Below are 22,028 nucleotides of genomic sequence, written 5' to 3' on the forward strand. Positions count from 1 at the left end.
CTATGCATTTGTTGCACAGGAATCATAATGGAGCTTGGGTTTTTCCCTTAAGTGCTGTGATATTTGTAAGTGCCCTTATCCCTGCTGCTAGCGGTTGTGTTGTTGCAGCCATGGTCATCTCAGGACACGGGCAACATGAGGTTTGTAGGTAAAAGTGATATCTTTTCAGGGACACAGAACTGAAGAAGGGGTTTTGTGCCTCAGTTTGTCCCCTTCTGTCTTTACTGGTTCCTCTAATACAGGGTGTTACTTATCTACAGACTGTGTCTTTTGTTGCTTCTGATCCTTTTACTAGCCACGACTTATTTTCGCTATTGTTACTGTGAAAAAAAAGTGCTGTGGATTCAAGGAATCTTGCTAAGAGATGCCAGATAAGACACCTTTCTCTGCCAGGATCTGTGACGCTTGAGTTTGTGGATTAAATCCAGTTGCTGATTCCCTCAGGGCCGTCTTATGTAGCAGTTTGTTGTTGTACGTAAGTTTCACTATTGGTCTTTCCCTCTGTTCTAGGGATATCTTCGATGAGTTACTAGAAACAGAAAAAAATGCACAGCCACTTAGCATGGAAGTAGGAAGATCGGTTCGTCAGCCTCTGTGAAGAGTAAAACACCTTGTTCCTCCTGAGGAACAAGGAAGGTTCTGAACTTGTGCCAGTCATGCAGGAGTAACAAACAGCTCAGGGCCAAAACAAGAGACAAAAGGTAGAAATATGGGACGCTCTGTTTGTTGAACCATCTGTGCAAGTCCTGGGCCTGAACCACGCGTTTAAACCTTGACATCCCAGAGCGATCCTCCTGTGGTGAAGTTTTTATTGTTCCTCAAATAATTTTGTCAGCATGGAGCCTTAAAGAGTTGCATCAAGCCACAAGACTACAGCTGCTCATAAACTGATTTGGAAAAATAAAAGTGCAAAAAGAGACTCGACTTTAAAAGCCCATTCACCTGTGAGACGTGAGTGGCGAAGATTTACATATCACTTGGCTTTTTGGTTTTTTTCCTCCAAGAGCAATTTAAGCAATAGATTCTGTAACCTGGCGTGTGTTGTGTTAGTAATATTCACTGGAAACCCAGATCACTGAGTACGCTCTTGCCAGTCATCTCGCTGACAGGCATTTTGGAATCACTCAAGCTGATGCGTTTTGACATTCATGGGTTTGTGAGTGCTCCTGCTATTTACATGCGGTTCCAGGAAACAAACTGTTGGTGCTGTGGAATGTATTGCAAACCTGGTGGCAGCTCTATCAGTTTTTTTACACCATTCACTGTCATCCTCCTTTAGACGTGAGATTATATTTGTGATTTGTTTTACAAGTTCTATTATTTGATTGCATTTTCTTCATTAGGTTGTTGCATAAGTCCCGTTTGGAGAGGAGAGGCCTCTCTTTGGGGGTGCAGGATTTCACGCGGAAGCTGTGTTGCTTAGGGCTGCTTCCACGTAACTCTGGAGGCAGGTGAACACCTGGAGCAGACTGAGAGCAGGAGCAAGACATGAGCAACAGCCACTTGTCATCTTCTGGGAGGGAAAGAGCGTTTCAGCGTTACCCTTTCTGTGCAGGCCTGGGTCATCGTGAATCGGGAACGGTGGGAAAAGGCAGGGTCTGCAGGATAGTGCTTGGTGCTTGAATTGCTCCTAGACTGAACCATGGTCTTGCCTTGGTCTTCTCATGTCCTGGGGTAGGAGGGTTTTTACTGCAGCTATGTCTCTGTTCTCCTTTCTGAGGAGTGCAGAGAGCTCAAACTGTGAAACTAAACCAGGTGGAAAGCTTTTGAAAAGCCCACGTTCAGCATTAACAGAACACAGTTAGGAAGAAGTGTTGCATTTTATGGGATTTAGAGACATGATGCTCCTTTTATAGCTTGTTTCAGCAGGGTGGGGGGAAAGCCTAGTGACTTCATTTTTTCAGCACCTTCGCACTTCTTTAGCAGGGGCAGATGTTTCCTTTTGCTGGCATTTACTCATTTCAGAGAAATTGTTGCTGTTAAGCAGAGCAGTTGCTCTTGTTTTGGCCTCTAGTTCTGATTTTTGCAGCATGAGTTTTAGAGGTGAAAGACTTCTTTTTTTAAAAAAAACCCACACCAAACAGAAAAACCACCTCTTTTTGCTGTCGAGATAGTTTCTGGATTTTTTAAACTATCGTTAGGAGCTTCTCAGGAATAAATCAGCTGAAGCAAAGCAGACAAAACCATCGACTGAGGAGACAGCAGGCACCTCTTTCGTGGGCACTTCCACACTAGAGTTTATCCTCGCAGGCTGGCACGGGGATGCTCCCCTCAGTGGCCTCATCTCGCCTCTGTGCGCAGCAGAGAGCGACAGCCATCGGTAGTCCCCCCCCAAACTGAGCACTGTGGGGACCCAAGCGTGGTGAAAAGACTGACTGACCTTCCTGTCCACGTGTCGGGTGAGCCCGGTGGACCCGGTCAGGGTGACATCTTTGTGGTTTCCGAGCTAGGAGCGAACGTTTGGTTGTAAACATGACAGAGCGTTTATCTTGTAAGATGCAGCCCGAGCGGGTGTGTATGTTAATTTATTACAAAGCATTATACTTTTCTATTGTTGATACTAATTTTGGTAGAATTCTGGGCGATGGGAAGAGGCGGTGACGTGGGACTTGTCCTTGGAACTGATCGCCCCTGCGAACGTGATGAAGGGACTGCTCCGTCCAGGGGGCAAATCTGTTTTCCCCAAGCACATCCTATGCTAGTGCTGTAAATAGCCGGTATTCCTGTAGTATCAGAAGTCAGCTCTGTTTTTTTGGGTGGCAAGGTTGTTTTTTGCAGGGCACTGCACTCCAGTTAATTTATAATAAAAGCAAACATTGCCTGACTTTTCAGTGCAGTGACTTTTGTTTAAAACGAGCTTTTGTTTGGATCGAGGTGCAAAAGCTGATGCTTGAAACCAGAGTTCCTTGTTTTATGAAAAGTTCTTGCTTATTATTCTAGCCATTAAGAATTTGCAGACATCTATTCATTAATTTAAGCTTTTTTGTTTGGCATAGGGCAGCTCAGTTGCACCTTCACCCTGGCAGGAGTGTCCGCGGAGCCCCTTCCTTGCAAAAGGCAGCTTTTTCCCTGTCCGAGAGCAGCGGGGAGGAGGAGGGGTGTGTAACCTCAACGGGCGTGCTACCCGCCAGCTCTGACATTCCCACTGCTCACGCTGTTGCAGCAGCAAGTTCAGTAAGGTCGTCCCTTGCAGATGGGATACCCGTCCTGGGGTATGGGTAGGTGGAGAAGTTCAGTTGTGGTCCCTGAACGCATGCGGGCTCTTCCTCAGAGGTACAGAGTCACGGTTAAACATTTACCCGCACCTGAATCAGCCTAGTTTAGTCCAAGTGTGATTCAGCATATAAACACAAGGAACTCCCATCTTGCTGTTCCTCTCGCCCCTTCGTTGTTTGACTGTGATAATTCCGTCTTGATTTACTCTCCTGCTCCGAGAGGCGCAAAACGATTCGTGTTGATGAAGTGGAGCTTATGTGCAGGGTCCCTGGGGGAGCCGTGGCCAGCGGGGCTGCACAAAGAGCCTTTGCAAAGCAAGGACTGGCTTCCTGAGACCCATGCGAGGAGCGGAGCAGGAGGAGGCGTGAGACTCTACAATGCCTGTGGCCATGGCATTGCCTTCCACCTCCTCCCTGCAGCACAGATAACCATCACCTGCGCATCTTCCTTCCCGTCCCGCATCCCGAGGAAGGGCTGAGGGCCAGCCCAGTGCTTCCTGCTGTGGTTCACCCCAGCACAGGGCACGTGGGGATCACTGTGCTTCGGTGGGGAGGGCTGAGAATAACTCAACTGCTTTGTTTTCTTTTTAATGGAGCTGATTATCCCTGTAATCGCCTGCCAAAGAGAGAAAAAGGGGTGCGGGAGCCCTGGCAGCTGCTGTCGGCGTAGCTCTGCTGCTGGACTCCAGCCGTGCCTGCCGTGGGGTGGCTGCTGCCGGTTTCTGCCTGCACCCCGACTTTCTGGTTCTTTACACTGTTGATGTGGAGCAGCACTTTTCTCTGTGTTTTAGCAGACCTGTTCCTCTCTATTCTTTACAGTTTTTGCTCTTGGGTTCCTCCTGCCCCTTTTTAAATGATGTGTAGATAGCTTTTTGTGAAAATAAAACCTCTTTATTAACCCTCTCTTGGTTTGGGATCTTATTTCCACGCTGCCTGGGCTGCTAACCTGTTGGACACCACAGATGATGGGCACCGCGCCTGTGCCCCGTGTTTGCCATTGGGACTTTGCTCAGTTGCCCGGGAAGATTGTGTGTGTGTTCAGTGCCTCCTGGCGCGTGCAAATCCAGGCCCCCCCTGCCAGAGATGTGTCCCTGCAGCGACCCCTCCCAGCCCCTCTCCCGGTCCCTGTGGATGCCAAGCAGGAGGGAGGTGCCCTCCTCCCCTCCAGGGAGAAGGATGAGTGGTCCCTGGTGACTGTCCCCAGCAGGTGCTGTCCCCACACACATGCCATCCCATCAGCCTGTGGCTTGTTTCTTTTACCTTTGCTATTTACTGAGGTTCATGTGATAACGGAGGGAGCGGCTCCAGCTGTACACCAGACCTTTAGCCCTGAGCTGCAGCTGCTGGGGTGGGATAGGGGAGCCCTGGCTCCCCGGGGGTGGGCAGCTTGTGCATTGCCCCTGAGTGCAGGGAGGGGTGAAGGACCTGGAGGAAAAGGAGCTGAGGGTCCTTCCTGGTGCTGCCTTGGTGCCGTGTCAAGACCCATGTTCCCCTGTGCGCCATCTCTTTGCTAAATAAGCCCCGTAACTGGGCTGAGTCCAGGGGTCAGGGGAAAGATGAAGCCCTGCTCTCCAAATATATTTTATTTAATAAAAATAACGAGCTGGGGGTGTTCCCAGGTACAGGCTCCTGCCCTAGAAGAGTCCTTTGTCCTTCTTGAGATTCTGTTGTTTCCACAAGGGCAGGTTGCCGAAGGCGGAGCGGCTCATGCCAAAGACAGCCTGGAAGTCCTGGTCGGAGAGATGGTACTGGGGGAGGAGAGAGGTGGCTGAGCTAAAGCTGGGGGGCATTCCCCTGTCCCCCCCAGCAACCCCCCCAGCTTCATCTCACCTCCTTCCTGCTGGGATCCACGCCCCGTGGCAGGTCCTCGGCCGAGGTGTTCACCAGCACGTCCAGGGGGAAGGTCTCCAGTTTGTCGGGGACGAGGGTGGTGGTGGCGGTGAAGACCTCTTGCCTGGATGTGAGCACCTGGATGGGGGGGGAACAGGTCACATCAGGTGCTGCCCCAGGGACGGAGGCTCCAGGTGTCCCCTCACTGGAGGACGTGTCCCTGCAGGTCCTCGTGACACCTACCAGGGAGACAGAGGGGCTTTCGGTGCCCCCGGCTACCCCCTCTCCCTGTGCCACTTACTGAGGTGAGCTGCCCGAGGCTGCTCTCATCCCCCAGCTCAGCTTTCAGAGCCTCGTAGGATTTCTTGTCCTGGGAAGGGGACAAAAGTGCTCAGCCCTTCAGCATGGGCAGGGATCAGGCAAACCGCTGCCCACACCCTGGAGATGCTGGCTGGGGCCAGATCCACATCTGGTCCCATCTGCGAAGGGCCCTGCCATGGTCTTTCCAGCCCCCTCCATGACTCACAGCCCAGTTGAGAGGGTCCCAGGCCAGGAACCATCCGGTGAAGGTGGGTGGCTCGTGGCCCTGCTTCACCACGATGATGGGGGTGTCGAGGTCGCGCCCGCTGGGGTGGCTCTGCAGGTACTCCTGCACCATCACCGCTGCCGCCTCCTTCTCCGACTCGTTGGCGCCTTTCCCAACCCAGAAGAAAACCTGAAACGAGGTCACCGTGTCCACCACTGGACTGGGATCAGACGGGGCCCTCTGGGGCTGTGCCCAGCCCGTGGTTGGGGGCACACAGGATCTGTCTGCAGGGAAGGGCACCGGAGTACATCCTCAGCCACCCCCAGAGCATGGGGGCTGGAAAAAAAAAAACAGCGTGGGGCCAGGGACATGGGGGTTTCCAGCCTCCCATCCCACCACCTCTGGCTGCTGCAGGTCCTCCACACACACATCCCCTTACGAGGGACATCAGTTTGTGGTACCAACAGTGACCCCCCCCCCGCCCTGTGCCCCCCCAGCTCACCTGGTCCCAGGTGTCCAGCAGGTAAACATCATCCTCCTCCAAGTCATCCTGGGTGAAGTCTACAATCTCCGTGGCCAAGAAGGTGCCTGTCTTGTTGGAGCACTCAAAGAGTCGGGGGGACACAGAGGGGTTCTCCTCCTGCAGTCTGGCGGGGGGGAACACAGCAGTGGTGGTGGTGGGAATGGGGCTCACCCCGCTTGGGTTCTGGTGGCCCATCTTACTCCTGAGGAGGGGTAGGGACAAGGGATTCCCCCGGGCACAAGGCTGGTACCTTTTGCTGTTGGCATACTGGGACTTGCCCCCCAGGGCCACCCAGAACTCAGGTGGCTCCTGTCCCTCTGCGATCACTGGCTTCTCCATCTTGGAGATGATGTCAGCCACCATCTTGCCCATCTCACGCTCATCGCCACTGCAGCCCTGCCAAGCAAGCACAGCTGCTCCATCACTGGCCCCAGCTGAGGAGGAGGAAGAGGAGATGGGGACATCTCTCTTGGGGGTGGCAGCACCCACCCCGGTGCCTGGTGGTACCCACCTTCCCATACCAGAGGTAGCAGCAGCTGGGGGTCTTGAGCACAAAGACGTCATTGGAGTTGAGGGAGGAGGCGCGGACGGGCACCTCGAAGGCCTTGGTGTTGTACTCATTGGTGCCGTGCACGTGGAAGAGGCGGATGGATGGTGTGGGCTCCTTGCTGCCCGCCCGTGAGGTGCCACCCTGGGGGGGACAGGGACAGGAGGTCACCACCAGTGCCGCAGGCTCACCTGCCTGCCCGCTCCCCACCCCCTGGCAGCCCCGCGCTCACCGCGTACACCACCATCTTGCCCTTGAAGATGGCCATCAGGTGGGCAGGCTCCTTGCCCATGGTGACGCGGACCTGCACAGGCTCGTTGTTGTACTTCTGGTCCAGGATGACGGCTTGGTAGGCAGAGGCAGCCAGCTCGTCCGTGCTTGCTTGGCGGCCCTGGGCAGGGCAGAGGGGGAGCTCAGCACCCACCACAGCACCCTTTCCCTCTTTGGAAGAGGGAACCCTCATGGCTTTCCCATGGGGTCATGCATAGAGACAGCTCACTCCCGGGCCAGGGAGGTGCCCCTGTCCCCCAGCCATGGGTCAGTGACCTGGGGGGTCTCACCTGCCAGATGTAGATGATGCGGTTCACCTTGGACCCCACGAAATAGGTGTAGAGCACCAAGTAGCAGTCCCCGCCATAGAAATGGCCCAGCCACTTCTTCTCCACAGGCACCAGCTCCTGGTTCTCCACGCGCCAAACCTGGTGGGACAGGGATGTGCTACTGCCAAGGCTCGTGCATCCCCCTGCCCTGCAGCCCCTGGACCCCACAGCATCCCCGGGTACAGCCCAAGGGGGTGCCCTGAAAGGATCCCACATTCTGCCCCAGCCACCCTACCTCTACTTCCCCAGATCCATCATCCACCATCTTCTGCTGGGCGGCCATCTGGGGCTTGGCGTGCAGTGTGGTGGCATCAAACTTCACCTGCTCCACCTTGGCTGCAGGGACGGGCAGAGGGCTGAGCGACAACCTGCTGGCCATCGGGGTCCCCACAGCTCCCCCCATCCCAATCCAAGGAGCCCTGCAGCGTCAGAAGGGTTCACTCACCCACTTTGCCCACAGTGTGGGTCTTGCCCAACCCACTGGTCTGATTGGGGACAGCCCATTTTTGGAAGAGCTGCCTGAAGATGGTTGACTCGGACCCATCGTTCTCTGTCTCCACGTTAGTGCTGGCTGGGTAGTTCTTGGCTTTGATGAAGCCCTGGAGGGATTTGGACCCAGAGCATGCTCATGGGGTGCCCAGCACCCCAGTGAGCAGCCAGGCTATTCCATAACTGACCCCTAACCTAGCACCCACCAGCGCCCTGCTCATCGCCTGCTGCTTCTCCTCCTTGTTGGCATTCTTGCCCTTCCACACGAAGATCTTGAGACCTCCTTGATCAAGGATGTAGCAGTCCTTGGAGGGAGAACAACAGCAGAAATTAGGACTTTGGGCAGCTTTAACCCTTCAAAAGCTGATTTGGTGGGTTTTGAAGGGTTAAAGCTGCCAAGGAAATTGGGCATCCCCAGGCACCCCATGGGTGACACACCTCATGCAGGAGCATGTCTTGAGTCAGGGGTCGAATCGCCACCTCCTGTATGACCAGGTTCCCGCTGGCATTGGAGATACTGGCAGGGGAAGTGAGAGGAGGAGGGGTTAAAAAAGGGGCTGGAAAACCCCCTCCCCATCCCCATCTTTGAGTGGCAAGGTTGGGTAGGGGTGTCCCCTCCCATCCCCTTGCCCACCCCTGATCATGGCAAAGGTGATACCCAGGGACCCTCTTGCCCTGCCATGGTGGCAACCTGGTTTGCAGTTTGCCCTGCCATGCAGCTCCCTCATGGCCATGAGGAGGGACAAAGGGGTGTCAGATGTGATGGGGCCACCCAGGGACATTGCCACCATATCCAAAGGTCATGCTTGCACGAGCATCTCTCCATCGGGTACCAACTGTGTTGGGACCAGGGACTCCCCTTGCTCTAACGGCATCCAAAGGACCTGTCCCCACCCCTGCAATGGCCTTGCCCCCCCTTGGTGGCTGTCCATGGGGACGGGCGTTGTGGGACATAGCAGGGATGGGTGGTGGGTCGCTCTGGCACCCTGCAAGTTGCCCCCACAGGCGAACCCACCCCCAGCAACTTACTGATAGAGCTTGAGGGATGAATTAAGCTTCTGGTCCACTTTGTCATCAGGGATGGCTGCCTTGATCTCCCTCTTCTCACCCAGCACGTGTGTGAGGACCTGCATGAGCCCCGGCGAGGCACCCTCGTCCTCACCGTCCACTACGCCCACCTTGGCACGGCCGCCACGCTCCCGGTCCCGGATGTCCTTGGCCAGGGTCATCGCCTGCACCCAAGGAAGAAAGAGTCAGCCCGGATCGGGTAGAGGGTGGCCAGTCACCCCCTTTCTTCAGGGAGGACCCTGAGGCCCCCCAGCTGTACCTTCAGCCTCTCGTTTCGGTTGCTCTCAGGGCCATTCCACTGGATGATGAGCTGGCCCAGGTCCAACAGGAACACGTCCCCCCGGTTGAAGCTTTTCCAGCTCATCTCCACCTGCATCGGGATGGGATTGGGGGGCGGGGGGGGTCAAGCCAGGGTCCCCCTGGCTCCATACCCTGCCATGGCTCAGTGCTGGTGCCTCCAGCCTGTATTCCTCCTCCCTACCCTAAGAAGGGCTTTTTGGGGTGAGGTTGTTCCGGAGGCAAGGCCCCACACCCGCTCTGTCCCCTGCTTGAGGGCAGCTGTGTATGGGGGGGCTCTGGCCTGATCCTGACCCCAAACAATGTCTCAGCATAGAGGTTGGTGGCTGGGGACCCCTCCCATCCCATAACTCACCTCTCCTGCCACCACATTCTTCTTGCCCTTCACGTGCAGCAGGCGCTGGACGTTGTAGGTGTTCGTCTCCACATGCTTCATGCCCGAGGCCACGCCACCCTTCTTATAGCTGCAGGGGACAGACATGGTGTCAGCCCTGGGCCCCCTCTTGTTGCTCCAGTGGGGTCCCCCTCCCACCTCTGTGCACAGGGAGGTGTTCAGGGACCCCCACCCACCCACCTGGGTGGTGGATGCAGCGAGACCAGCTTCAGATCCTCCTCCTGCCTCCCCCACCCCACTGGGACAGGGCTGTCCCCCTCCCCACTGGGGATGTCCCTAGGGGGGGGCATGCAGAGGACCCTCCCCACCACCAGCCACTGTGGCAGTAGGTCCCCAGGGGTGACCGACGTACATGAGTCCCTGCTTGAAGTAGGCACGGAAGGTCTCGCTCTCGTGGCCCTGGACCTCGCGGTGCTGCACGGCCACCGTGCCCAGGTGGTCATCCATCTGGATTGTGTAGATGGCGGCTGCTCCCTGCTCGTCCTGGCTCGACTCCTTGCCCAGCCAGTAGTGGATGTCGTAGCTGAAGCCACTCCCAGTCTTGCGCGTCTGTGGGACACCGGTGCCCACTAGAAGAGCCCCCGTGTCCCCAGGCCACTCTGGCCAGGGACACCCCTCCCTGCACCCCAGCCTCCCCCAGGGCAGAGCCTGTCCCCGGTCCCCCGCGGTACCCCACGCTGCCCTACCGACAGCACGACATAGCAATCCCCCTCGTAGAAGTTGCCGTAGCTTTTGGTGGGCACTGGCACCATCTCCATGTTCTGCAGAAGGAAGGGAGACGTCAGCCCTGGCAGGGACCCCCCCCACCCCAGCCCCAAAACCTGGGCACGTTTAACCCTGGGTGCTGCTCTGAGACACACCCCCCCCACCCCCTGCCCAGGCACTGAGGACGCAAAGGGGGCATCTTCCCTCCCACAGACCCCCAGACAGCCCAGCGATGGGTGCCCAGGCTGTGCCCCCCACCCACCTCGATTCGCCATATCTGGAGGCCCGGCGTGGTCTTATTGAGCGTTCTGCTGACTTTGGTGCTGAGCTCCACCATGGTGACGGGTGCTGCAGGCGAGGGGACCTGCCGGGGCACCGGCAACACCCTCGTTAATGGCAGGCAGTGTCATTAAGAGCTGGGCCAGAGCCAGCCTGTGGTGCCATCTGCCGCCCTGCCCCCTCTGCAGCCGGATGGGCCATAAACCCCCCATATGGAGCTGCATGGGGTAAGGGGACCCGCGGCACCCTGGTTCCAGGGTCCGCGGTGGGCAGGAGCGGGGTCCCCTGAGCACCCCGGTGCCCCGCTCTGTGCCCGGGCACGGATCGGGGCTGCGCAGGGCATCCCCAGCGCAGCAGCCACAGCCGGGTGACACCGCTGTGGAGCGGCCCGCTCCTCCCCAGCGCCAGCAGGGACCGGCTTCTGCCCAGGCTGGTCCTAGCACGGCTTGGCACAGCATGGCACAGCCACTGCTGGTGGCCTTGCACACACACACACACACGTGTGCAAGCACACTCTGCCCACTTCAGCCCCCTCACTCCCGACCCCACCACTGGATCTGTGCCCCCCAGGAAGGGCACAGCCCGGCCCCACAGAGGGGCCGAGTGTGCCAGGGCTCAGGCCGGTGCTGCCAAGGTTGCCCGCAGCCATCCTGGCCAGGCTGGCAGTGCTCGCCGGCAGGCGGGCAGCGGGAGCAGGCAGCCGGCGTTGGGCAAAGCCCCCCGTGTGCCCTGGCGGGGGCTGGCAGGGAGAGCCAGAGGTGCCCTGTGGAGAGGTCCCTGCTCCCCCAGCCCCACAAAACCCCGCAGGTCCCACCATGCTGCCCTGAAAGCACCCACATCCCATCCCTCAGATCCAGGGGGTGACATCTCCCCCAGCACAGCCCCAAGGAGGGGCACGGGTGGGTCCCCAAGCCCTGTCCCCAGGCCACCCCGGTGCCAGGAGCAGTGGTGGCTGTGGGACGTGCTGCCCGCCCCATGCCCACCCTCTGCCCCCCACCCCAGCCCCTCACCTTCCCTGCAGAGCTGGGCACAGGTGAGTGTACCTAGGCAAAGTGCTCGGGTGCCAGCACCCAGGAGACCTTTGTCCCCTCCTGTCCCAGCCTATGTTCACCATATAAGGGCAGGAACAGCCCAGAGTCAAGGTCCCCACAGCCCTCCAAGGCTTCTCGGCACCTGGAGAGCCCCGTTACTCATGGGGTGATTGCCCCCTGGGTGCTATCGCAGCACAGGGCAACCCCAGGCACCCTGCCCACGGGCTTGCTGTGCCCAGGGTGGTACCTGCCGTGCTTCCCAGGCCTGCTCCTCCCTTGGCCCTTGGCACTGAGCCCGTGGTGATGAAGTTTTTGATGTCTGAACCAAAAGGTTCCCCAAAGTCATTAGCAATGGGCTGAACCAGGTCAGTGGGGCATCAGCCACAAACATGGAGGTGCCCTGATGCCACGGGGATGGGCTCTGCTGCTGCCTTCCACTCCCTGGTCCCCAAAACCCCTAAATGCTCCCAGCCACAGAGCATTAAGCCCGTGGCAATGGGGTTTTTTTTTTTTGGTGCCTTCCCCCTCAAAATGTTCCCCAAAGTGATCTCAACAGGCTGATACCACAGGGCTGGGCTACACTGCTGCCCTCCACCCCACCCGGTCCCGCAGCGATGGGGCTTTTGGTGCTACCAGCTCTGAGCCACCACCAATGCAGCAGCATCTTGCCGGGGCATCCCCTTCCCACCCCACATGTCCTCGTGTCCCACCTCCTACCTGGCACATCACTTCCCTGCCCATGGGACAGTCCCCAGGCTGTGCCACCCGGCAGCTGGAGGCCAGATCCCTGCTCACGACCTGACGGGCTTTGCCACCCCACTTTGGGGGGTCTCTGCAGCCCCAACCTCCGGGATGGGAAGGGGGTGCAGGAATGGGGCATGGGGCTGGGGTTTGGTGGCACGGGGCAGGGCACAGGGCAGTGGCACAGCTAAGCCCTACGCCCTGTCCTGTGCCCCCAAACCCCAGCCCCAAGGGGTGGTACCTGATGATGCCCTTGGTGTTGGCAGAGAGGGGACTGGAGTCCTGCCCAGCAGCTCCCAGCCCCGAAGCTGGTTTTAGGGGACCACCAAGGCGTACATAAATCTGGATCGTCGCAGCAGCAGGCAGGCCCCTGGGCTCCCCGTCCCACCCTTATCTCTTCCCCATCCCACCAGGATTGCCGCAGCCTTATCTCCACCGCCCTGCTGAGCCAGCAGCCCTGGCCACGAGCGCCGCAGGCATCCCACACCCCGGCTGTCACCCCGGCGCCAGGCCTGGGCTGCAGTGAGCCCCAAGTCCTGCCTGTGCCCCCCCAAGGATCCCCAAAGTGATAGCAATGGGCCAAACCAGTCCAGGGAGGTGCCAGCCACAAGTAAGGGGGTGCCCTGATGCCACAGGGATGGGCTCTGCTGCTGCCCTCCACTCCCCTGGACCCCAAAACCCTCCTAACCATGCCACCCAGCTCCCACCCCCAGCACCCCACACCAGCATCCCCCGCGGGACCCTTACCTGGGTGCAGAGTCCCCGGCGGGGCTGTGGGGCCGAGTTTTGGCTGGGGTGTGACACCCAGGTGGCCGCTCTCCGCTCGGTGGCAGCGTCCCAGGGCTGAGCCCACCGGTGTGGCACAGGGGTGGGGGACCCCACGCCAGCCCCAGAGGGCTCGTTCCCTCCCTGGGCCCCCCAGCCAGACACGCCAGGCCGCTAATGAACTCAGTAATTAGTGCAGCCATCAGGGAGGACAGAGACTTCGTTAATGAGGGGAGGCACAGGGCCAATGAGGACACCAGCTGGGGGGGCAGCTAAGAGACCTCCCCAGCACCCCATTGCCTACATGTTGGCAGCAGGCTGCTGGAGGGGGGGGGTGTCACAAGTTTCTCCCCCAGTGACCCCCAGTCTATGCACGGAGTGTCTGACACCTTATTTGGAGGAAACTGAGGGAGCACCTCTGAGCCCCCCTTCCCAAGCCCCAAAAAGGGGGAGGGGGGGCACAGCCCACACAGTAAATTCAGCCCCCACCTTGTTAAAGGGCAGGACACCCATCCCCATGGCATCAGGCTCATTTTTGCAGCAGGAAGGTGAAAGGGTTAGGATGGGGGTGCCAGAGCACCCTGCGGGGGGGCTGCCCTGGAGCATAAGGGTATCCCTGCTGCACCGGCAAGGGGTGACCCCCCAAACCTGCAGCCCGAGGGTCCTCCCCCAGCACTGGCCTGCAGCATCACCCCCCCCCCGCCAGGTGGCTTTAGGGGATCCCAGGGGCTCTCTGCCCCCCTGCTGTGCATGCCCACTAGTGACACGCACATGCCCGTGCCCACGCGTGCACACACACAGGACTCCCCTTTCCAAGATGATTTGACAGCTTTAATCACATGAAGGCACTTGACTCTGGTCCCCCAGCCCTCCCCAACCCCCCCATTGCCACCTGCAGCCCCCCCAAGGGTGCTGCAGCACCCACGGGTGCTCGCTGGGCAGCGGGCTGCGCTGGTGCCCTTTGACTTGTCCAATATAAAGTGCTGAGTTCAACCCTCCCGGAGGAGCAGGATCAGGCCCGGGGCAGGCAAGGGTCTGTGGGGGGGGGGGGGGGGGGGTGTGCCACAGCAGTCCCCATCCCACCCCCCGCCATGGGGCAGCCCGGAGGGATCCCGCCTGCCCCCAGCATCCAAGTTGGGAGGAGGGCAGCACCGGCAGGAGCCGGCCGGACAGCACCAGAGCTAAAACCCCTCGCATCCCCCCCCACCCCGAAAATACTGCCCTCCCCTTCCCCGCCACAGCGGTAAAAAGGCACCCATGATTTTTTGGGAAACCGTTACTTTTCCCCCTAAAAAGACACGAAACATTGTCCATATTGTGATGCTAAAAAGGCCTGGCTGACCTCAGCTCCCCCCCCCAAAAAACCCCTCCCTGAGAGCCCCCAGCCCCTCAAGGCTGTGGGACACCCTGGCACAAGCCCAACCCCACAGGGGTCAGGGCAACCCCAGGCTGCAGGGAGGTGGGGGGGTCCACAGTGCCCCCACCCCTGCCCCAACTAGGGGGGCTGGGGTAAGGCTGGGGGGGGCACACTAAGGCTGGTATGGGGGTCTGTCCCCCTCGGGAGTCCCAGCCTTTGGTGAGCTGCAGATGGCGAGGGGGCATGTGGCCCCCCTGCGAGGGAGGGGACCCCCTTACTGGTGACTGGAGTGACTCCCACCAACACAGTGCAACTGGAGGGGGGGGGGGGGCCACCAGACCCCCACCATGGGAAGAAACCGAGGTTGGAGGGGGTGAGTTAAGAGCCCCCCCAGGCACACCGCTTGCAGGGCTGGGGGACACAGAGGCATGGTGTCCCATGGCATGTGGGGGGCACCTGTGCCCAGGGGCTCAACCCTGAGGCCAAACTGCCCCCCAAGTATACCCCCCAGGCAGGGGGGCAGCAGAAGGCACGAGGGAGGGGTAGGGACGTGCCCCCCCCAAGGTGATCAGCTGCACCACGGGCAGTTAAGGGTACAGTGGTGGCCCCATGCACCAAGGCCAATAAGACCCCCCCCCATTTTTTGGGGGTGGAAAGGGGTTAAACGCTTCTTGTGCTCCCTGCAGACAGGGGCTGAGGGCTGCCAGAAGGCAGAGCCCGGATTGGGGGGGTCCAGTCCCCCCCCAAAGGCAGTGGAAAGCAGCAGCTGCTGATCCCCCCCTCCCCACTCAGGGAGACATGGAGGACAAAAGGACCTGAGAACCGTTTCGGGGAGAGGGGATGCGGGTCGGGGGGGGGTGGGTGGGACAGTGGGGGAGGACGGGACCCCCCCAACAGGTCCCCAGCACAGCAAGGCAGTGCGTCACCCACGGCCCCCCCTCCTCCGCAGGAAGGGGGACACCCAGCTCCCTGGCGGAGGCACCCGCATCTCCCACCACCAGCAGGCAGGGAGGGCACCTGTGCCCACTGGGGCTGGGCAGGATGATATGGGGGGCACACCTGGACCCCCTCCCTAAAATAAGGCACCCGGCTGCCACAGCGGTGCCCCCCGCCCGGCAGCACCCGGTGTATGGCGGGGGGGCCCCTAGCTGTTAGTCCGCTGCTTCTTGAGCACTGTGTAGACGTCCTCCACCGTGCTGAGCCTCTCGAAGAAGGGCAGCAAGTCCAGCAGCTCCGTGTCCGCCATGTTATCGAACCAGGAGGCCACCGGCACCTGCGGGCAGCGCAGCCAGCTGAGGGGGGGCCCCCGCCACCTCCCCTCCGTGCCCCCCAAGCCTCACCCCGCGGGTACGTACGGCGTTATCGGGGTGGAAGATGTAGGACGCGGGCGAGTTGTCCACGATGATGATGCGGCGCAGGTCGCGGCCCAGGCGGCTCAGGTCCTTCACGTAGTTGCCGCGGTGGAAGACGCAGGATTCCCGGAAGAGCCGTGCTCGGAAAGCCCCCCACTTATCCAGCAGGTCGGCCACGGGGTCCGCGTACTGCAGGCAAGGGTGGGGGGTCACCAGGGCACGCCGTGCCACTGTGCCCAGCCCATGGTGACGATGGCACCCAGCTCCCCACCAGTGCCAGCTCGCCCCGTGCCTCAGTTTCCCTGGCCAGCATCTTGGAGGAACAGGCAGCACTGCCTGGCGCTGGGGAGGCCAAGGGGCCAGCGATGCCCATGGGCAGGCACACAAGGGGAGCTGTGCCACCCCAAGGGTGGCCGGGGAGGGCAACGGCAGGGGGCGGCAGGGGCACCCACCTTGGCCAGGCTGGCAGTGAACAGCACGCACTCGAAGAGCTCGCCCATGCGCTGCAGGAACTCGTCCACATGCGGCCGCTTGAGCACGTACACCTGCGGGCACGGGGCGGAGGGCAGCGCGCCGCGGGCCCCGGCAACCCCAGCACCCCCACGTCCACCCCAGGGGGGGACACTCGTGTCCCTGATCCCAGCCCGTGGCCCCCTGCTGGGCAAGGGGGGGCAGAGGGCTGCCCGTGTCCCGCCCCACGTAGGCTGGGGGACGTCACGGTCCCGCTTGCACGTCCCGGGCGAAGAGTCCGGCCGGCTCCGGAGCCAAGTAACCGAGAACAGGCTGACTGCCCGGACCACAGCCTATCCTGGATTACTTGAACCCGGGGCCGGCCACTGCAGGAGGGCACCGCGCCAGGACCCCCCCTCACCTCCCCACCTCGCTGGGAAGAGGAGTAACCCACCTCTGCCCCCCCAAGGCGCCAGCCCTGGCACCCTGACGCCCCTGGCTGCCCCTCGGTGCGGAGCGCTGGGACAGCTCCCAGTCCCCGGGGAGGGGGCAGAGGGGGCCGTGCCCCCTGCCCGCCGGGCACCCCCCACCCTGTTACCTGGTGCATGATGCCATCGATTTCCACAGGAATGATGAAGTCGGCGTTGTTCACCGGCTGGGGAGGGCACAGAGCGGTCAGCGCCAGGTGGGCCCCCCCCACCCAAACGCTGCCTGTTCTCTGCACCCCCCCTGCCAGCCCCCCTACCCCCTTGCAGGGACACCCCATTCGACCCAGCAGTGCTGCGCTGGGTGCTCGTCACGGATGCCTGGGTGCTGAGCATCACTTCGGGGTGGGGCAGAGCAGGAGGTGAGGGCAGGTGTAGGGCAGGAGGGGTGGGGTGGGGTGTCCCCCACCTTGAAGGAGCTGTGCACCAACGTCTCGTCCAGGTCGATGACCACGCAGAGCTTGCTGGCATCCTGCGGCTTGATCTCGGGCAGGAGGTGTTTGACGGCAGCCTACGGCAGGGTAGGGGGGGCACAGGCAAACCTGGGGGTCAGCAGGGTGGCGCGGGGCACCCCCTCCCCTCCTGCCCCCCCAGAGGGGGGACACGGTGCATGGGGAACGGCCCCTTTCAGCCCCCCGTCCTGGCATGGGGAAAATGCTGGGGGTTGGGGGCCTGGCCCCAAAGCGCTGTCCCCTCCCAGTGCCAGGCTGGGGGTGCAGGGGGTGCCCGGGGTGGGGGGTACCTTGGGCAGGGCCCCGTTCTCCTCCACCAGCAGCGGGGCGCCGGTGGTGCCGGCACAGGGCTCCCCCTCATCGCGGCACAGGCAGCAGAAGAGCGACTGGAGGATGCTGCGGCTCCGCGGCTTCTTGGCGGGGGCCTGGGTACCTGCGGGGGGGGCAGGAAGAGGTCAGGGGGACCCCCGGGGGTCCCCCCCACCCCGGCAGCGCAAGGGGGGCGCTGGCTGAGCAGGGTTTGGGGCGTTGCTGCTGGGCACGGGAGATGCCGGGGGGGCCCCCTGAGCCCCCCGCGCCCTTATCGGCCCGCGGCACCCATCCGGCCGCCCTTCCTGCCCCGCCAAGCGCCGGCGCCGCGGACACGAGTGTCTGGAGACCACCCACAGCCCCACGCGTGACCCCCGCTCCCCCTCCCCGCGTGGCCGGAGACCCCACAGTAACAGAGCGGGGCTCTGCCCCGGGGGGAGCCGGGGCCGCCGCGGCACCGCCCGCGGGGGCCGTGGACCCCGCTCGGCCCCGCCGTCCCTCCCGGGGGGGGATCGCCCCACGCGGGTGGGCGGCCTTCTGGGCGGGGCCTCGCCGGGGGGGGCGGAGCTTCCAGCCCCTCTTTTCCCCGCCCCCCCCAGCCAGCCTCCCCTTCTCATTGGCCGGCTCGAGCGTACCGGAGACGAGACACCAATCGGGACGAAGCGCTCGGCCCCGGGCGCCGCTCCCGCAGCCCCCATTGGCGGATCGAGGGGAAACTGAGGCAGGGGGCAGCTCCTGCCCGCCCCAGGCAGCGCGCGCGCGCGCTCCAGCCCCTTCCCCACCGGCCCCGCGGGCCGGATCCTGCCCCCAGACCTGGCCGGTAGCGGGGCCGGCCGGGGCCAGGAGCCGCAGCTCCCCCCAGCTGCGCCCCCCAGCAGCCGGGCCAGGGCCCCGCGCCCCGGCAGCCCCGTGGGGCGCCCCATGGCAGGGAGCCCGTGGGGCAGGAGCTCCCCACTGGGGACGGGCCCCGTTCCCACGCTGGATCTTCCCCCCGCCCCCCCCACCCCGGCTCTACCAGCTCCCCAGGCCGGTGGGCAGCAGGACGGGCAGCGCTCCTCTCCAAACCCCCTGCGCCGGGTGCAGGGACCGCAGGGGACGGGGGGGGACGCCGGGCTGTGCCCCGGGCTGCAGCGGGGTGCCTGGCGCTCGGCCCCCCTCCCTGCCTCAGTTTCCCCACCGGCGCTGCCTGCACCCCCGTGCCCGGCTCCGGAGGAAACGGCGCGAAGGCGCCGGGGCCCAAGCAGCGCCCTGAGCACCCCGGGCTCACCGACGGGGTTCGGGGGGGACAGGGCACAGCCCCCTGCACCCAGGCGGGTGCAGACAACGCCGCGGCCCCCCCCCCGTGCCCCAGCGCATCCCCCTGCAGCTCTGGGTCCGCAGGACGCACGGAGCAGGCTGAGACCGCGCGCAGCTCATCACACCCGCCGGGAGCAGCCTCCCGCAGGCCCCCAGCCCCCCCCCGCTCCGTCCCGGTGCCAGGGCACCTTGGGAGGCCCTGGGGACCTTCCCCCCTCCCTCCTCGCTCCCGCACCGGGGCTGGGGAGGAATCCCCCCCGCCCCGCGTTACCTTTCTCCTGCAGCGGGGCGCTCCCCTCCTCTCTGCTAACCTGGGCGATGATGGACTGGTGCTCCATGGGCTCCCGAGCCGGGGGGGGGGGGGAGGGGGCGGCCCCCCCCGGCGCGGCCCCCGGAGGGGTGGGGGGGGGGGAGGCGGGGCGGGGGCCGGCGGCGGCGCGGGGCGGCGGGCGCGGGAGCGGCGCCGCGGAGGAAACTTTGTTACAACATGGAGTTTCCTTCGCCCGGGCTGGGGCTGCAAACATGGAACCCGGGCGCGGTTTCAAGGAACCCCTTAAAAGGGCAACTCCGAGGGCCCCCCCCCCCCCCTTCTTCCTCCTCCTCCTCCCACCTCCCAGAGCCCGCCCCGCGGGGGTCCCCACCGAGACGAGCTGGGACCGGGGGTGCAGGGGGTGGTGGCTTCTCGGGGGGAGGGGGGGGGTTGCCTGCACCGCAGGTTTGGCTGGGAAGGGCCCCACTGCGCCGTGGTGGTCGTATGGGGGTCCCCGTCACCCCCCACCCCCCCTGCCGGGCTCCTCCACACCCCCCGGCTCAGGGATGACGGAGAGGGGGTCGGCCCTGTTGTCACCCCCCAGGTGTCACCCCCCCATCCAGCTGGCAGCCCCAGGGAAGGAGGGGAGGACCCCCTGCAGCCACCCTTGGCATATGAAGCCCTCCCCCATGCTGGGCATCTGCTGCAGCAGAGACTCCCGGTGGCTCCCGGCTGTCCTGGGGGGTCCCCGTTCCCCCCCACCCCAGGGACACACTCCCCATTGCCAGCACAGACCAGTGCACAGGGCAACAGGTGCTGGGGGGCTGCACCAATAACCACCTGCTTGTTTCTTTCCCTCTTTCCCCTGCAATTCCCCAGTTATTTGGGGAATTAATATATATATATATATATATAATCAATATATATACTTTCCCCTGCAATTCCTCCCCTCCTGCTTCTGGGGGGGAAGCAGGGCTGTTCCCAGGCACCCTCCAAAAAGCAGCTCTTACCAGGAGCTTGAGGATGCAACAACCCCCTCAGGAGACACTCGTGCCCCTCCAAGCCCCCCATGTGCTGGCATCCTCCCTCCCTAGCCCCGTCCCCCCCTCCAAGCCCGGCCAGGCCCTGCCAGGGCAGCCTTGCACCGCAGTACCCCCAGGCAGCACCCGGCCCTGGGGGTTTCCAGCCTGTCCCAGTTACCTCCTCCCTTGCCATCCCGGTGGCCGGAGATGCTGTGCCCTCTGTCAGCGCTGCCCCGGGGGCACAGCAGGTTGGAAATTCCCCGTCTGAGCTTGTTTGGGGTCTTTCCACCTCTCCCAGCTTTGGTTTGGAAACTTCAGGGACTGAGCTCATCCTTTCTAGCCTGGGGGGGAACAGGGGCACTGGCGAGGCAGCGATTCCTCTGGGGAATGGGGCTGGGAGGGGACCTGTCCCCCTGCCAGCGTGGGGCACAAAGGGGCATGACAGATGCCCACAGGTGACCCCTCTGGGAAATGGGGTCCAGCATCAGTAGGTGTCCTTGCTGGGGAATTAGGATGCTGCGGAGCCGGCAGGACCAGGCAGGCGGTGGGAACACTGGCAGAGCAAAAGCGGGTTCACACCTGCGGCTCCCTCGCTCCACACGGGGCATCCCGGCACCACGAACCCCCGGGGCAACCGTGGCAGGGACCCGGCTGTGGGTGGGAATCGGGACACCGCGTCCTGCCACCTCCTCCGCCTGCTCTGATGGTGGGCAGCGCTCGTGCCTCAGTTTCCCTGCCCCTCCGCAGCGCTGGATGGGGAGGCAGCCAGCTCCCCTGGCCAGGCAGCCCGTGCTGCCCCCCTGCCCGCTGGGAGAAAGAGGAAGGAAGAGGCTGTGCTTCCTCTGCCCTCTGTTTTGGGCTGACCTGTGCTGCTCCTTCAGCCCAGGTGGAGCCGGGCAGGATGGGCCTCGTCCTGGGTGGGCTGGCTGGACTCGGCTGCTGGTGGGTGCCAGGGGATGCTGCTCACTGTGGAGGTGGCTGTGGAGGCCACACACTGTCACCTCCAGGACCCCTGTACCTCTGGCCGAACCCTGCTCTTCCCTCCCTGACAGCCCTGTGCAGGCAGGAGCCCCACCTCAGCCAGGCCCGGCCTGTCCTCTAATTAATGTGATTAGGAAAGTCTCCAGGACAGACACCTGCAGCTGTAGTTGGAGCATCGCTTTCAGATTTGCTGCCCACTCAGGGGCAGATCAGGCAGCTGGGGAGCTCAGGGGGACATTGTCCCCATCCTGGGGCTGTGGGACAAACTGGGGACATGAGGCTTGTGGGGACAGGGGCCTCATCCTGCACCCCAAGCCCCGGCCAGGAGGAGGCAGAGCCCAGCTGGATGTGTGGGCTGCGGGGTGTGGGCACAGGGCAGGAAAGCACCGGGCTCCCGTCAGCCGGGCACCGAGGGACCCCTCTGTGCCACCCCACTGCCCTCAGAGTGGGGTCCTGGCCACCACCCCCACTCCTCCAGCCACCCGTGGCCACAGGAGTGCTGCCCCACAGCCAGGGCCTGGGGCTGGCCACCTCCTGCCAAGAGCTGGGCCCGGGCAGGTGCCTCAGGGCTGGGGATGCCCCGGGCTGGGGGTCCTGGCTGGAAAGGCTGATCCTTGCAGGCACAGCCCTGGGGACCCCCTGCCCCTCAGACGAGCCGTGGAGCTGGACCCCGCAGACCCCAGCACCCCCCAGCCCTGCGCCCGCTAGGGACGACGCCGAGGTCCCCCGGCCCCCCCAGTCCCGTGTCCCCGGGCTGGGGTGCCTCTCGCAGGCACTGTGGTGGGGAGGGTGATGCCCCCCTTCTCCCCACGAGCGGGGGCACCCCTTGGCGGGGGGGGGGGGGGGGGGGGGGCAGCCCCGCCTTTCGGTGGGCCCCACCCCTCCGGCTTCGTCAAGCAGCCCGAGGCCGGGCCAACGCAGAGGCGGGGGGAGGCACCGCCCCAGCCCGGCCGGCATCGCCCTTTTAAGGGAGGGGAAATTCTTCACATAAACAAGCGCGGCCCCCGGGTAGCCGGGGGGGGGGGGGTCCCCTTCCCGGGGGGGGCACGGAGCCGGGGGGGGGGG

General features: G+C 62.8%; 3 protein-coding genes across 5 annotated transcripts in view; 1 reads left to right on the forward strand and 2 right to left on the reverse strand.

Annotated features, from left to right (window-relative positions):
- Nucleotides 1-4,118, forward strand: part of USP37 (ubiquitin specific peptidase 37) — a 37,589-nt gene extending 33,471 nt beyond the window's left edge. For both annotated transcript variants that reach the window (XM_068408143.1, XM_068408144.1), the window contains one exon: nt 511-4,118. In XM_068408143.1, the coding sequence (XP_068264244.1) occupies nt 511-598 (88 nt within the window). In that variant the 3' untranslated portion in view covers nt 599-4,118. The remainder of the gene's footprint in view (nt 1-510) is intronic.
- Nucleotides 4,119-4,849: 731 nt separating this feature from the next.
- VIL1 (villin 1) lies at nt 4,850-10,530 on the reverse strand. Of its 2 annotated transcripts, none has more exons than XM_068407490.1 (19): nt 10,456-10,530; nt 10,175-10,249; nt 9,841-10,037; nt 9,450-9,558; nt 9,057-9,167; nt 8,759-8,961; nt 8,168-8,246; nt 7,936-8,034; nt 7,686-7,839; nt 7,476-7,576; nt 7,202-7,339; nt 6,874-7,032; nt 6,616-6,785; nt 6,345-6,482; nt 6,074-6,218; nt 5,572-5,760; nt 5,347-5,415; nt 5,046-5,183; nt 4,850-4,963 (listed from the first exon to the last, which is right to left on the reverse strand). In XM_068407490.1, the coding sequence occupies exons 1-19, from the start codon at nt 10,528-10,530 to the stop codon at nt 4,850-4,852; spliced, it is 2,463 nt and encodes an 820-aa protein (XP_068263591.1). The 2 variants fall into 2 exon arrangements, with proteins under 2 accessions (XP_068263591.1, XP_068263590.1); XM_068407489.1 differs by having other exon boundaries at nt 6,345-6,490; nt 6,606-6,785.
- A 3,363-nt stretch (nt 10,531-13,893) lies between these two features.
- On the reverse strand, nt 13,894-19,089 carry CTDSP1 (CTD small phosphatase 1). Its single transcript, XM_068407449.1, has 7 exons — nt 18,982-19,089; nt 17,396-17,538; nt 17,063-17,164; nt 16,767-16,823; nt 16,171-16,263; nt 15,722-15,907; nt 13,894-15,639 (listed from the first exon to the last, which is right to left on the reverse strand). Exons 1-7 carry the CDS (start codon nt 19,046-19,048, stop codon nt 15,511-15,513), a joined length of 777 nt encoding a protein of 258 aa, XP_068263550.1. The 5' UTR covers nt 19,049-19,089; the 3' UTR covers nt 13,894-15,510.
- Nucleotides 19,090-22,028: the final 2,939 nt, after the last annotated feature.

The sequence above is a fragment of the Nyctibius grandis genome, chromosome 9 (assembly GCF_013368605.1).
Source record: "Nyctibius grandis isolate bNycGra1 chromosome 9, bNycGra1.pri, whole genome shotgun sequence".
Lineage (NCBI taxonomy): Eukaryota > Metazoa > Chordata > Aves > Nyctibiiformes > Nyctibiidae > Nyctibius > Nyctibius grandis.